General features: G+C 56.1%; 2 protein-coding genes across 2 annotated transcripts; both read right to left on the reverse strand.

The window, feature by feature from the left end:
• Positions 1-588: 588 nt before the first annotated feature.
• C8A04DRAFT_9545 (protein crossbronx) lies at positions 589-2,245 on the reverse strand (the record flags this gene model as incomplete). The annotated part of the gene is made up of 6 exons (XM_062785523.1): positions 589-669; positions 812-949; positions 1,076-1,455; positions 1,546-1,866; positions 1,970-2,064; positions 2,157-2,245. 6 exons carry the CDS (start codon positions 2,243-2,245, stop codon positions 589-591), a joined length of 1,104 nt encoding a protein of 367 aa, XP_062640172.1.
• Positions 2,246-3,511: 1,266 nt separating this feature from the next.
• C8A04DRAFT_34690 (uncharacterized protein) lies at positions 3,512-4,740 on the reverse strand (the record flags this gene model as incomplete). Its single annotated transcript, XM_062782917.1, has 2 exons — positions 3,512-4,025; positions 4,583-4,740. 2 exons carry the CDS (start codon positions 4,738-4,740, stop codon positions 3,512-3,514), a joined length of 672 nt encoding a protein of 223 aa, XP_062640173.1.
• Between the last annotated feature and the right edge of the window lie 10,095 nt (positions 4,741-14,835).

Below are 14,835 nucleotides of genomic sequence, written 5' to 3' on the forward strand. Positions count from 1 at the left end.
GACCGTTTCGGACCGTGCGAAGTTGTGTCTCGGCACAGCTCGTCATATCGGCGGCAGCGAAGAAGTCGGATAAGGCGGTTTAACTAATTCCAAATCGGTCAACGAACGCCAGGCGAAGTTGGTCGGTAACCTGGAAAACGAAGAAAGAACCCTAGAAAAGCTAGTTTCCCAAAACTTAGAGTGTACAGAAGTGTGCGATGTTTGTTTGTCTGGACGGCGTCTTTTAGTATTCAACAGGTATCTACCGCTAACCATGTCAACGAGGTAATAACGAGGTGACGAAGAAATGTGCGATGCTCATATGGAACCCTCAAACATTTCGGTCCAAGCTTCAAGGATCTGCAACCCAATCCTGCTTGTCTCTTTTCGTTAACGTCGAGTAGAAAAACTTTGAGATGCCAAAAAACGGAGACCTTCTTCAGCCGAGGAAAGTACAATCCGCCGTTGGCAGCTCAGCCCGCACAAGTCAATAATCGGAAGGACCTGCCCGGGCTATTCGGCTTGTCGGCCAGGTTTCCTTTGCGCCCACACCTACCCGACCGCAAGTCCAGTACGCCTTCCTGCTGACTGCGTGACAGGCGCCTTCCTTCATGCAGCCGCGCCAAGCGTCCGAAGTAAGTTGGACTTTGCCCCTTCTATCTCGGCGTCGTCCATGCTGAGGAAGTTGATCTGCAGACAAGCAAACCGTTAGTTGATGGGATGAAAGAAAAACGTAACACGGGAAAGGACACCGGCACACCGGCACACAAGGGATAATAAGAGACCAGCGAGAAGGAACACAACGGCGGAACCTCAAGCCACAATGACGCACCACTTCATCCGCTGTCCCGGCATGCCCAAACAACACGCCCTCGGACAGGCTTGCCGCAACACCACGCTTGACCCGTTCCTCCCAAACCCCTTCCCAATTCCACTCGTTCGGACGCCGCGCCGTAGTCTCAGCCCCGGTCTGAATTCCACCACCCCCAGACCTTGTCGTCCCCGAAGCGGAAGCTCCCGCAGTAGCAGTGGGGGCCTTCCCAGGCTGATCCTCCGGCTCAGCCCCAGTCCCGCTTGGCGCGGACCCGGCACTAACCCTGGCCCCGGATTCAACCGCCGATGATGCCGATGCCGATCCGGATCCCGGCACGGGCAACGGCTTCCCGGTCCCCGCAGTCTGCTGCTGCCTCCGGTGCGTGCGCCAGGCATGCCACGCCCCCGGATTCCCCGCGGCCTCAAGCGGGACGGCGTCTAGCACATCTTCGTCGTCAAATGCGCTGCGAATGTACCGCAGGACCTCGTATGTCGACACCTCCTTGGGCCGGCCGGGCCGGGCATACCCGGGCATCGAGGCCGAGGAGGACGCCACGGATGCCGCGGCAGCTGAGGCAGCGGATGTTGCGGAAGCAGCTACAGACACTGGTGTAGTCCCGGTCGCCGTGGCGACTGGCCGTGTGGGCGTCCGCAGCATCATCTCTTCCTCGGCGTTTTCACTCCTCGTTACCGTCGACGAACCCCCCAGCCCCAGCCCCAGCCCCAACCCTACCCCTCTCTCCCCCCGCGCACTTCCACCACCACTCCCACTCCCACTCCCACCACCCACAGCCACACCACCACTACCACCCGAAGCACCACTCACAGCACGACCCCCTCTCCCAAACCACCCCGCAAACCCGTGCCGCAGACTGAACCCACCCGGCGGCAGCCGCTCCTCATCAAATGCGCTCGCCGTGCCGCCGTCCTGCACGTCGGTAGAGTACATGTACGTCGTCAGCGGGGTGAGCAGCGGGTGGAACATGTCGGTAGAAAACGTGACAAGCGGCGGCAGGGAAGGGTAGGTGTCTGGGAAGGAGATGTGGAAGCGGAGGATGGCGGGGGCATAGGGGCCTTGTAGTGTATTTGTTAGTGAGGGTGTATTTTTAGGATATCACCATCATGGAGAGTCGGGGGAGGAGAGAAGAGGTTGTCGTTACGCTGTGTAGTTACATACCCTTCCGCACAAACAATACACCCGACCATAGTGTCGGGTCGCCCTGTGTGAGGCTCACATAGATACCCTGCGGACACGCTTGTTTGAGGCCAGCACTGTTCAAACCCAACCGACCACATCGCATCACATCAGTATAATGTCCCATCAAGTTAATGGACGTGATAGGGTAACAAGATTTCAGACATACAACTCCGTGAGCAGGTGCTGTCGCTTGACGGATGACAAACTGCTTATTTTTGCCGATCCAGGCGGTGCCGACAACGACGACGACGACATTTTTTTTGGCGCTGGCAATTTGGGCAATTAAGGCCTGCTTGGGTTTGGATTGGGAATTATTCTGCGACCAGCGCTGCGTTAAAGGGGAAAAAGAGAGGGGGTGAGTAAAATGAGGATATAATTCAATGAGCTAGGAATTCAAATAAATTTTCGAGAACGGTCGCCTAGTAAATGAGAGGCTTATGTTGCAGTCGCGATAACTAGCATGAGTGAGTTGTTACAGAAATTCGAGTTCGCAACACCACAAGTGTTTGGGTTATGCAGGGAAGTTGAGGAACTCCGCCCAATCGAGGGTTAGGGTTGACTATGCATAATTAAGTCCCCCCAAACCTCCCACTCACCAAACCAGCAGGTAATGAAGTTCTGTTCCTGTTGTTCAGTTCCCACGCGACACCTTCCCAACCTTCTCGTCACCCGACCCGACTCCCAATCCGAATAATCTGAATCAAAAAGTCCCGCGCAGGGGTTCGGTATCAAACCAACAAAACGATCACCATGACCCAACAAAAAGATAGCCAAGCCCAGCACAAGGCTACGAATATGCCAAGCCGCCAACACCTGTCTCTTCCTTCGTCCCTTTCCCTGTCCCCCCCCTCTTGGCTCCCAGACCAACCACCAACCGGAGGAAACGGGAGTGGCTCATTTTCTCGACAAGGCTACATCCCGATATTGATGCAGTTCTACTAGTGTACAATTATGCGAATGGGAAAAAGGTCACACTAGGTTCCGCTGCAAGCTACTAATTACCTATGAGCATCCCGGCCCCTCCCGTCATCACATCTCACGCAAAGGTCAAAATTGTACGGCGCTAGGGGAATTTTCACATCCCCCACAAGTCTTCTTGTCTCACTCGCGGTGAGACCGCGGTCTCGCGAGTCCTCCCGGTTCCCCCACACCACGCATTTTTGTTTCCTCATGGGCCTGAACCCCCGTAACGATGCGTTGGTTCCCTTTTTTTGCCCACCTCGCCGGTCCATGAAGATCGTGACCCGGATTTCCGAGGTGGAAGAAACACACCATTGGATAGTCAGGTCCGGGGCAACGCCTCCGCGAACCCACGTTGTTTCCCATCCGGGCCGGGCGCATGAGACCTGAACCCCCCGGCAGCTTTGAAGCCAGCACACCCCTAGGTCGGACCCTTTTTGGGACTTGCCCCCCTCCTCGTCGCTTTGCACGCACTTCCCCCTTCTCGCGTCCCCTTCCAAACAACGGGCGAGTCCGTTCAAGTCACTCACTCGCTTGCCCATCCACTCACACGCCCTCTCCTCATTTCGACGCAAGGCGGCTCTCGATCTTGCTCCGCTCCTGGTCCTTGAGCTGCGCGAGCTCCTCCTTGGATGTGTCATACCGTGCGTTGACCTGGTTGAATGGATTCTCCGGGCTACGCTCAAACTCCTTCTTGATCTTCTCCTTCTTCTGGTTCAGCCGTAGGCCCGCACCGGTACCGTCCGATTCCATCTCGCCCAGCCGGCGCTCCTCAAATGCAGCGTACGCGGCCTTGAACCGACGCTCAGGGTGCCGGTCAATCTTGGTGGCGTCGGACTTGGACGTCAGCGAGAGGGCGTCCAGCGCGTTATCGATACCGGAGGCGTTGAGTGCTGACAAGCCCCCGCCATGGTCGTCGAGCTGCGACAAATCCAGGCCCCTGGTCTTCTTGACCGCCGCCTTCGAGTTTTTGGGCGCCGACCGACCCGGCGTGTTTTTCTCTTCCTCGGCGAGCAGAGCCTCGCGTTCGGCTTTCTTGCGCGCAGCCTCCGCCTTTTTCTCAGCTTCGGCTTCCCTGGAGAAGTGCGCAAAAAACCTGTCAGCACCCGTCGCCCAACATACGGTCGAGGAAATATTTGTGCCTCCTCCACTAGAAGGACAAACGAAACCATGTGCAGATCTAGTAAAACAACTGGGATCCCGGACGAAACGGTGGGGTCACATGAAAGCTGCATTCCCACAGACCCATTGTCCGCGCGTGGGACGTGGCATCTGCATTCAGGGTCCTGACGGGTATGCAAGCGAGGCACAAGCACCCGTCATCCCAACTCGGCTGGCGGCATTCAACACAGGGAAGGGTTCAAGGGTCTTCGCAAGGGTCTTCGAGAACCGGATGCTAGGCTATAGTCCCGACGGGAGACCGCAGCTCACTCAACCTTCCCGCTCCTTGGAGAGCAAACCACAGGACCAGAGAAAGGGGAAGGGAGCAAGCAAGCAGGGAGGCTTTAACAGGAAAGAGGGAAAACAGGCCTCTGAAAGTGGAAAAAATGCAAGTTGAAAAAGTGAAAGTAGAAAAACGGATGATGGGGGAAACGAACAGCAAGCAGTCAGGCTGCTTGGTGACAAACTCACTTTTTAGCGTTGCTCTTCGCTCCCTTATCCCACTTGCTCGATTCAAGCGCCTCACGCTCGGCATCAGCAGCCGCAACCTTCTTGGAAGCAGCCTCGGCCTTGCGAGCCTGGCCCGCCGCCTTCTTGCTATTGCCCTCGGCCCCGCCCTTCTTCGCCATAGTGAAGGTGCTTGTTTCCGATTCGGAGGCGATGAATGTCGAGGGAGGAGGCTTTCCCCGTTCGTCTGCGTGCGTGGGCGTCTATTTTTGGCGTCAACGTCGATCTGCGCGTTCGCCTGTCGTCGGTATGTCTGTTAGCGGCCACAGGATTGATGCTGGAACCGTTTTCGGATGTGGTAGTGATGAGACCGGTGATGTTGGGATGCCAGGTCGGCTGGTAACTTTCTTGGGGAGTTTCCACGTTAGTGGGGTAAGGGAAACGTTCAATTGTGTCACGCTTGGAGGGGAAACCGTTCGCGGGGTTCGGGTGCCTGAACCCGCTGCGAGTGGGGCGGCGCGAAGGAAGGAACAAGGCTCCCAATAGTGTACATATCACGGGTGTGACCCGGCTTGCATCGACCCATGACGAAGCGGGCTCATGTCTTTGAACACGAGTCCTTTGACCTTCAATTAGACCTTTCATAACTTTTGAACCGTAACTTCCTCGATTAGGACCGCCGTCGGTACGATCAGGTGTGGTTTTGTTCCACGCTTCGTCATTACCCCGACGGAGCGTTCTCAGTTTGCTTCATCCTTGCGAGATGTTCGTCCCCAAAGTTCCTGAGTATGTGAAATACTTTCACCTATCAGTGCCGACAAATAGGCCACTCACCCTGTTCCCTCCGTTACTCACAATCGGGGAAAGACTTCACACTCTGTTCCTCGAGAAACACTCCTCCACTCACCGGACTGGACACGCCAATGCAGAACTCTTGAGTGTAAGCATGAAGCGCCATCTCCAAGACATCCCCGGACGCCGACTGGCTAGTCCGATGGACGTCCCTCGCTTGATACTCCCCGTATCATGCAAGGTTGTTGAGGCCCTGTCCGGGCTGAATGAGATCAACCCAGAGTCGCCGGGGCCCTAGCATGTCGAGCGCTAGAAACCGTTGCGCGCAGCCCACGGTATGTTGCTTACTGGGCGCTACGCTAGCCAGATCAGCCCGGTGGTATTAACGCCCACTGGGCTGTCCATTCTCGGCCCATCGTGACGGCCCCCAAACCCTGGCCACTCGAACTCGCGGTGCAAAGTCCCGCGGTCCAGATCAGAGGCGGCCTAGAACTCAGTCACCGAAAACGTCAGGTGCAAGCGAAGGCGAGGAGACCGTTGATGTCGGACATATTGGTCCGGGGGTCGGGGGGCCAGGGGGGCAGCGCGTCTTGGAGGATGAGACCGTGTAAGAGCTGCACCATGGCTGGGTCCCGGCGTCGTTTCTGCGCCCCCCGTGTCTGTTGGGCCGAGTTGGTAGATCCTCATTGCCCTTCAAGAGTTAGCGGATTATTTCCTTGATTGGGGGTAGTTCCTCTACCCAGCTTGGATTTTTTGGAGTCTTTTTCTTCTGCTTTGTATCGCCCGTCTCAAAATTCCGATACCGCCATTGTTGACCCAAGTAAACCGTTGGCCGAGATTCAACTTATTCAGTTTGGTAACTGACAAATCCAAGCCTCCACCGAACAGACCATTTTCTAAGGATACACGGATGTTAGAATTATGCCTGCGAGGCCAGAAACAGCGGGTCTTGGACGGCATAGCCAAGATCTTAATCCCTTAGGCCACGATGGTGTATGTAAGTGCATTCAATCCTCGAGGCCCGTGAGCTTATGCATATTCTTCGAGGAGCTATGCGTTGTAGCAGCGTCCTGTTGTCAAATTAAAGTCAGCGTTGGTAGCGTTGGTAGTGAGGGCGACGCCCAAGCGGCTGTGGGTGATTGTGCAAGAAAGTGGGTATACCCTAAGATAACGCCTGACCGCCCAACGCTCAAGGTTTGGGCCGAGCCAACCCATACCAATCCGCAAATTGGTGGTTTCGCCAATGATTTCATGACGGCCAGTGGCACACTCCATGATCAGGCACACCGTAAGGGATATGCTCGTGCCGACATGTGTCGGCCCTCCACCGGAAGCTTTGTTAGTACCGCGTTTGTTAACATGGCGCGGGTTGGTATATTGCTCGCTGCAGCCCGAAAAGTCATGTGGGCCATGTGAGCTCGATGCCTTCATGCAGGAGAACACGGTTTAGGCAAGTTCGTGAGCGGGCTGAACAACGGCCAAGGTGCTGTTTGTCCTACGCTAGGGGAGCGCATCGGACTGTGATAGGTACTGGGCTGCCACGGAGTCTGTGAAAGATGCCGATGTTGAGTCATGCAACTGCATGCTGGGCCCATTCCAAAGGTTCCCCTCCGTTGCGCGCTGGAGTTGCAGACCGGTCAAGTCGTTGGTTCCGTGCATGGGAAAAAAAAAACTCGGTTGTTTCCAATCGGGACAGTGAAGGATCGTCATCAAGCGAGCCTCGTGAAGTCCTGTTGGTGAACCACCGCGGTGTGTCATTCCCAAGAGAGCGTGCTGCTTCTGTTCAGCCGGGGTTGAGCTGTATGTGCCTCTTTTCTGCATGTCTAGCCGGGCTCTCGGTAGGGAAGGACGCCGCACGGGACTTTAAGACCGGTACGGATACCCCAAGCCTCTGTCTCAAAACCTCACCGGCTGGTGCCCGCGTCCTTGAGTTAGAGCTGTACGGATCGACCATCCTCACCCGTCACGGCCGAATGGAAGCAAAGACGGAGCAAACGGCACAGCCCAGCCTGGCCCAACCGACCGTTGAAGAGGCAAGGATGATGCGGTTGGGCGACGGCGGGCTGTTGGTTCTGTCTTTCCTGTAAGTCGGAGACAATGTCGTATGCGGAGATGAAGGCTCGGACCGACCGCCCGAGCCATCAGCCGGAAAGCGAGCCGTGGGGGCCAAGACTAAATCAGCTACTTGAAAAGAGAATCAGTCATCGATCTAAACACGCAAACGATATCGTGATAATACCTACTGCTATAGCGAGAGAGAATCTAATCCAAGATGAACTTAATCGTAGTTGTATGTACGGAGAAGATAAGGTAATTACAAAAAGAATAAGTAACCGAGAAAATAACCCTCCGAGTCTCTGGTACCGTAAACGTGAGATGGTGTAAACGTGAGATGGGAGGCGGAAGTGCAAGTCAACGCCCTGGGGAAAACACTCCAACTCCTCGGGGAGGATGGATCAATGCGCGGGCCGGGTGATGGGAATTGTGAGGCTGTTCCTTCCGTGTTGAGCACCCCACCATCTCCGGCTGGAAATTGGGCATTGCGCCAAGATGGAACCTGGCGTTGTGCATGGAATAGATCGAAGGAAAGGACCAGTCGTCTTGTAATACTGCAGGTGCAACCCAGTCTATCTAAAAACTGCAGCATTGCGCCCATACCAACGCTGAATTGCCGTCCGATCCGGAAGCCTGGGTTTGCAGATACACTAAGTTTTGATTGAGTGAGGTCAAAACAACCGAAATAGAAATCGGGCATGACGTCTTGGTTCACGTCCCCGTCGCGTGGCATCAAAAACGGAGCGTTTTGGTGCGCCGTTTGTCCCGCGTTTGCTGCCCACGCAGCCCCGCGGGGGTCCCAAGCTTACTCCATCGCACAAATTTTGCGCCGAACTCGCCTGCTTGGATGAAGTGATAAAATTCCTTCGCTCCCTTCCCCCCCACTGGACGCAAAGGTCTAGTAATATCCTTTGCCTACACCACTGGACGTCTGGTTTTCGAGGCATGATCTCTCTTTAAACACAGTGTTCGACGCGGGCAAGGAACCCAATTTTGTTGCAGCTTGCTCCAGCCACCGTCGCCAGCTGGCCCGGGACTACGGAACCGAGGCCGTTCACCACCCACTGTGCGGGGGTTTCATTGGGGCCGCCAAGCTTTTGGCGCCCCCCGCGGCCCAGCCATTTGGGAAACAGGGGATGATGAATTCGATGAAACTTTTCCGGCGTGCTTGCCGCCGGCAAAGCTGGACAATCCTACACTACCATAGTGACGACGCAAGAGCGGACGTGGAGTGTATTTGCATACATCGATAACGTTACACCCCATGCGCAATGTCGATACATGTTGGACAGACGGCGTTGACGTACAGAGTACACTACTATGTACATACATGTACACGCGTCTCACGAGCGGTCAGGTTGAGCATCTGCAGGTCGTTACCAGTATGGTTCCCAGCAACCGTTACGTCGGTCGGCCTTTGGGCCCCGGCCGGTGCGCTGATCTGGCGATGTGGCGTCCACGGTTCAAGGCCAGATGTGATTGATAACCAGGGCGGCCTGGCTATGAAGCTGCCACGCTCGGATTGACGCCCAGTCTCACCTCCAAGTCAAGCCCCCACATCCATCCCGGAAGGGAGCTCAGGAAGCAGCTGGAGCGCGGTTCATCCCAAGTGCGTGGCTCCCGCAGTTGCGCATGCACACCGCCACGACCTTGCCTCGCTTGCTCATGTCATCAGCTAAGCAAGGACTGGGCTCCGGTGAAAGGAAATGCCCCGTTTAACACGAGAAGTGGCGGCTTGAAAAAAACCGTCAACTGGCAAAACGAACTTGAGCGTATTTTTATCCGCGCGCATCTGGCTTAGCTTGTCTCTCAACAAGGGCCAGGATGAGGCTGTCGAGCGCACGCAAGCTAGCGAGTTTCCGGCAAGCCGCGATTATCGCCACCACTATCACGACAGTCCATGCAGCGACGTGGTTCACGATCGCATTGACCGCTCGCTGGTAATCAATCGGATCATCCGCCATCAAGCCCGGCGGATCTATCTCGGTCGAGCTTCCTCTCCGCGATGAGATGAGGGGTTTCCCAGGCGTGCTCGCATCTCGGCTCATGGGATGGACCTTGTCGGGACCTGGTCTTGAGCTCCACTCAGCGACTTGGGACTGCAACCCCCCCCCCCCACAAACCACCTCGAGCTAGGTGCTAGGGTGTCAGTAGCCAGGAGGAGTAGTGGAGTGTACCGTTCGTCCTAAGTATGCATAAATTGGTTGAAACAAACAAAAGAAAAAAAGAAACAAAAGATAGGGAGAAAAAGAAAAGAAAAGGGGATACCACCTGTTCGGATTCGCCCCGAAGTCGAGCCCTGGTTTCTCCTTTTTTTCGTACCTACAGGCGTCCACAGCACGACAAGGTTTGACGGAGCGACAGCAGCACTGGCCAGCTGGAAGCTGGAAATGCCCTTCGCCACTCACCACGTTTACCCAGGCCCCTGTGAAAGTCAACGTCACTGACGAGAACCGTGCTATCCGTAAATGGACATAGCATCGTCCAAGGCTCGAGGCGCTGGTTTTGAGTTGAAGAAAACAAAACACCGGTGGAAAGTCGTAACCATACACACAAACCGACAGAACTCTTGGTTCGTTGTCTGTTCCTGGGACCTGAGGAGGCCTTTTCTCCGTCTGCATGCATACCCGACATGCTGCAGAAAGACGGGGACCCGATTGCGATCAGATCAGATCTTGTCTCCATGCACGATTTGTTCGTCCACGGTGGTCTTCCAAGGCGATGAAACGCTTCGTCAAACGGAACTGACCCGCGCGGGAGCCATTCCCAATGTTCCATGTACCGAAAGCACATGATTTAAGCGGTATGCGCGCCGGAAGACAAGTTTGACCTGGGGGCCAATCAGGTCGGAGGACCTCAGACACAATGCTTCAGCATCCGGATGGAGATCCACTGCGCAAAATTCGACGCAGCTTCCACTCTCACTCTTTCGTTTCCGAAGAAAATTTCAACAAACCCGCCCAGATCGCCAGCCGAAACGTGGACACCACGATATTATCAAACGGGATATCTCGGGTTCGCAAAAAGGCTTCTGAGCGCGATTGCCGTTCGTTCTTGTCGCTCGCTTGGCAATCGACCGGATGACCTGAGACATGGGAACATCGGGTCCAGGATCCCCCCCCAGTCTCCAGCCTCCGGGGCACAAGTCTGAGAAGAAAACCCATCGCTGGCCTTTTGTCACCCACCCAGCAATGGCCAGGGTCAAGGGCTGATGGTGAGGTGTTTGACTGAAACCGGGCGGCGCAAGTTGATTGGATCCGGATGTGTGGACGTGGTCACTGATCGGCTTTGCTCGACCCCCGGCCCGGCATTCTGGTTGGGCTACCACATGGGGAAACTCGATCTTTTCTGGAAGCGAGCTGGTGGACAGGGATTCCGTCCTTGGCTGGGAGGCTCGAGGGGAGCGACTGCAAATTCACCGATCTTCGGGGTGGGGGGTTTGCGTCCTCGTGGAGAATCTCCTTTGCCTGCCGGAGGAAACGAGAGAGGGAAAAAAGTGATCTCTCATCATTTTGGTGCAAAGCTGGCGAGGGCTGGCAAACAACGTGGAGAGATGTCTCATCGAATTCAATTCGAGCGGCCCAGTGGGTCTTTTCCTTGCTTGTTTTCTTTTCCTACCTTTCCTTCTCCTTGGTGCCACTTTGACCTATTCACCGCTGCGGCTGGAGGCACCACGCAGGGCGAGAGCGCTGGGCAGGGTTGAGAATTTGGGTTCTCCCGAACTGATACGTTTTATGGTTGACGAATGAGGACAGAGCCCGCTGGTTGGTGTTCTTTCTGACCTTGGTGTGGGCGGGTCGGCCACATGGTTCTCCATCAGAGTGGCACTGGTTCCGGTTGGCTTGTCGCTCGTCATCGTCGCCCACACAGATGGGAAGATCCGACAAAAATTCCAGGGGCAGCGCACCATTTGTTTCCCACTACCGAAGCCGGAGGGCCTTGGCTTTTGGGCAAAGCGGATGATTCCCCGGAACGATAGCCCCTTGGATGGGGGATTACGCGCAGGCACGTGTCCTGGCAGGCAGGTGGTACTGTACGTATGCACGTCAACTGAAGTCGACGACAAACTGTGAGGTCTGCGGCCATCCTCAAGACCCAACGCTTCGGCCCAACGGACCAGTTGGTGCAGGCGGGCCACCGGGCATTTCCCGCGGCGGATAGGGACAAATGCTGCATGCCATGCAAGCAGAATGATGCGAGCGCAGTCAGGAAGACGTTCAGCTTCGCATCCTCGCTCAGAACCGTATTTTCCAGTTTGTTGCCGTATTCCATCTGTATCCGTCCTCCGGCCGGGACGCAACCACACAGCTGAAAGGAGACGATAAACCTACGCCACCGCCCAGGAAAATTAACCACCCGATCGATCTTGAGAGTTGCCCTTCTGCTCGAGCCTGTGCAACCTTGCGAGGGCGGTGACTGGCCGAACGGAGCATCGGCCACCCAGTCCCGGGAATCCGGGACCTATCCGCGCTGACAAACGGGTCGAGCGGGCCCAATAAAAAAGCAAAGGTTCCCAGCGGCCTGGCTGTGCAACGGAGAATGGGTGAGCAGGTGGTGTGATTCCGAGCTCCGCGATTGCTCAATTGCTTACACTAGAAACACCACCGAGCCAGTCGGCGGACTCGGCGGGCCTCATCAGGAGGGTCGGGTGGCTTAATTCCGTCTCTCTGTGCTCACCCCGCAGTCATCGTCGTCGTCGTCGTCGATATACCTCGAATTCCTTGTCGCGATGTTGCACAACGTCGACCGGTGGCGGTTAGGCCCCATGTCGTGGAACGCGGGAGTCTTGTCCTGTTGGTTGAGGAAAGCCGGAGGCTGCGACACTGAGGTGGCTTGAAAATGCAGGATTACATATGGCCGCCGCTTTTGTGGTATTCTTTTGGTGGTATTGGCCCCTCAAGTCCCGAAACGGACTTGAGCTGCTCCTGTTTTTGGTTGAAGGCGTTCTTTTGTGGGACGAAAGGAGCCCAAGCCAAAGCCGAAAGGCCTGGGTTCTGGTTTGCCTTGCCCGAGTATAGAAAAAGCAATGGACATCCATGCATGCTATCCACGATCTCCATGATCTCAGGTGCGATTCTTTGATGCTTGGGTGAATGATTCTTCGGAATGCCCCTCTTCATGATCCACGAATGACTATGCCTAAATATGTAGTACTGTGTACTGTGTAAATGTCGTGCGACTTGGAAGCGGTACTTTTGTCCGGATATATGGCCACGGCTTGCGGGCCGGGGACCTCTCTGACAGTGCTTTTATCGGTACGGTGGTGTCGTCTTTCAAGAACAACGTGTTCCGTCTGAGGGGTCTCACTGCAGCTCCCGAAGGTTGTTTGCATGCGCAAAGCCAAGGCAACGAGTCCCTTTTGTACACAAGGTGACAAACTTGACGAGAAGCATCAGCTTGACGAGGGATTATTGGCACGTCGAACCTCCGAAGAAGAAAAGGGTTACGGCCTGACTGCAGTGGCTGTAACCTCGACTCAGTCCCATCCCACGTTGCGCGCTGTGGTCGGGCCGTGGGTAACTGAGATGCGGGACCGCACCTTCCGGTTGATGGGCCGAGGGCGGGCGTGTTGAATCTTCGACGGCAAGCACTGCCCGCGGCTGAGGAGAAGAAAGGCTGTTGCTATCGTGACATCGCAAGCTGCCCTGGTCCGCCGGTGGTAAATCTTCTCGGAGAAGGCACGATAAGGATTCGTTGAGTTTTTGCCTCGGTGGCCTACAATCTGACTTCGGATTCGGTCATCAAGACGAGCTCCATTTTTGGCTGTCACCCGCCCTCATTCCCTTGTTTTGCGCTCAATTCAACCTTCACAGCTCCTGGCGCCCCTCAGCCATGCCACCATCCCTGGCACACCAACCCAACCCCACACCGGCGGACGACAAGTCCCGCAATTCTCCGGGTTCCGGCATCGTCAACGATTCACCGCTTCTCAACCGCCCGCCCAATCAACGCAACAAACTTCGCGTTCATCGCTCGGTCGTGCAATTCTTTCCTCCCATCGCAGGCTGCCGCGGCCCAACATCAGACGAAGCGTGACGAAATTGCCATGAGGTTACCCCCCTCCCTAGCACTTTCGAGTGTACGCCCTCCCCGCCTTGCAGGCACAGCCCTTCTCTAGTGGATGACCTATCACCACCGAGGACTCGGGCAGGATGCGGCATGTGGGTATTCATGCAGCCGTGCCGCCTTGCTTCGAGGGTGTCTTGTTGCTTCACTTCGTGTTCAATTGAGGCCGCGAGACCCGCAGCAGGAAAAAAAATGACGCCGCCTCACTTTTGATCCCTGAAGAAGCTGGTTGAATACACTACTTTGTTACCCCTGGACATTCGTTCCCCTCAACCCCGCCTTGACAGTGCCCGAGGCAAAAGGGGAGCAAGCAACGACAACGGCGGCAGGAAGAGCTGGAGGAGGATCTGGAGCAAGAACGGGAGCCTCGCAAGCGGGGCAGTCGGCTGGTGCGTGTTGCCGCGGCTTGCGACCAGATGTTGGTTAGTTAGCGGGAGCAGACCAGGCGGCCCTGCGAATGAGGCGTGTTCTCTTCCGCAGCCCGGCCAATTGCCCGCCGGCCGCCTCCGAAGCACCCGCCGGAAGATGAAGAAGGCTATCACGCTGCTCATCAATCGACCGGGAGCCGGCGTAACAGCACTCCCTAAAGGGGCTCCCGCGCGGTCGCCGTTTGTTTGTTTGCGGTTGTGCGATGACCTGTTTCGGGACGCCGCCCGTCGTCCCGCCTCCGAGAAGTAAAAGAGCCTGTTTGTCTTTCGCGGGCCCGTGAATTCCCCGGCATCTCTTGACCATCCCCCGGTGTGCTCTTCAGAGTTCCCGAGTTGCAGCCAACCGTCCGTCGATTCCCCGGCGCGAAGGAGGAAAAGGAACAGCTTCAAAGCTCCGAGTCTCCGACGCAACCGCCATTAAGCACATTCGCGGTCCCAGCAATTGAGGAGCCTGCCGTTGGTTAACACTCACCAGGTTGCCATTGGGCCCCGTCGCAGGGCCGGCGCTGTCCATCCACACGGTAGAGGGGTGTTTGAAAAGACCAGACGACACACGCCTGCGCTTTGGATCGGCGAACAGCCGGACGACCACCCCGGAGCACCAGGGGTATGGATGTACCTCAACGGTGGTGGAGGGCCGTCTGTCAAAAGTATCCCGCGTCCCAGCGAAACGGTGACGAGCGCATCGACCCATGAAATAATCCCTGCAAAAGTGCAAAGGATGTGTGCGACATGGGTCCAACCAGCATCAAGACGTGAGAGGGAAAATGGCAGTCATATCCACGGCGGGCCAAGGCCTGAGAGACCCCTGTCGCCGTCCAAGGATGCACTCGGTCGACACTATCCGCCGCAATCCAAAATGTGTACCTTTTGGTATGTCCTACCCGAGCTTGCCCAACTGCGGAGTAGTGTTCCCCCCAGGATCGTCTGGCTTTG

The sequence above is a fragment of the Dichotomopilus funicola genome (genome assembly GCF_033296635.1).
Source record: "Dichotomopilus funicola strain CBS 141.50 unplaced genomic scaffold C8A04scaffold_6, whole genome shotgun sequence".
NCBI lineage: Eukaryota > Fungi > Ascomycota > Sordariomycetes > Sordariales > Chaetomiaceae > Dichotomopilus > Dichotomopilus funicola.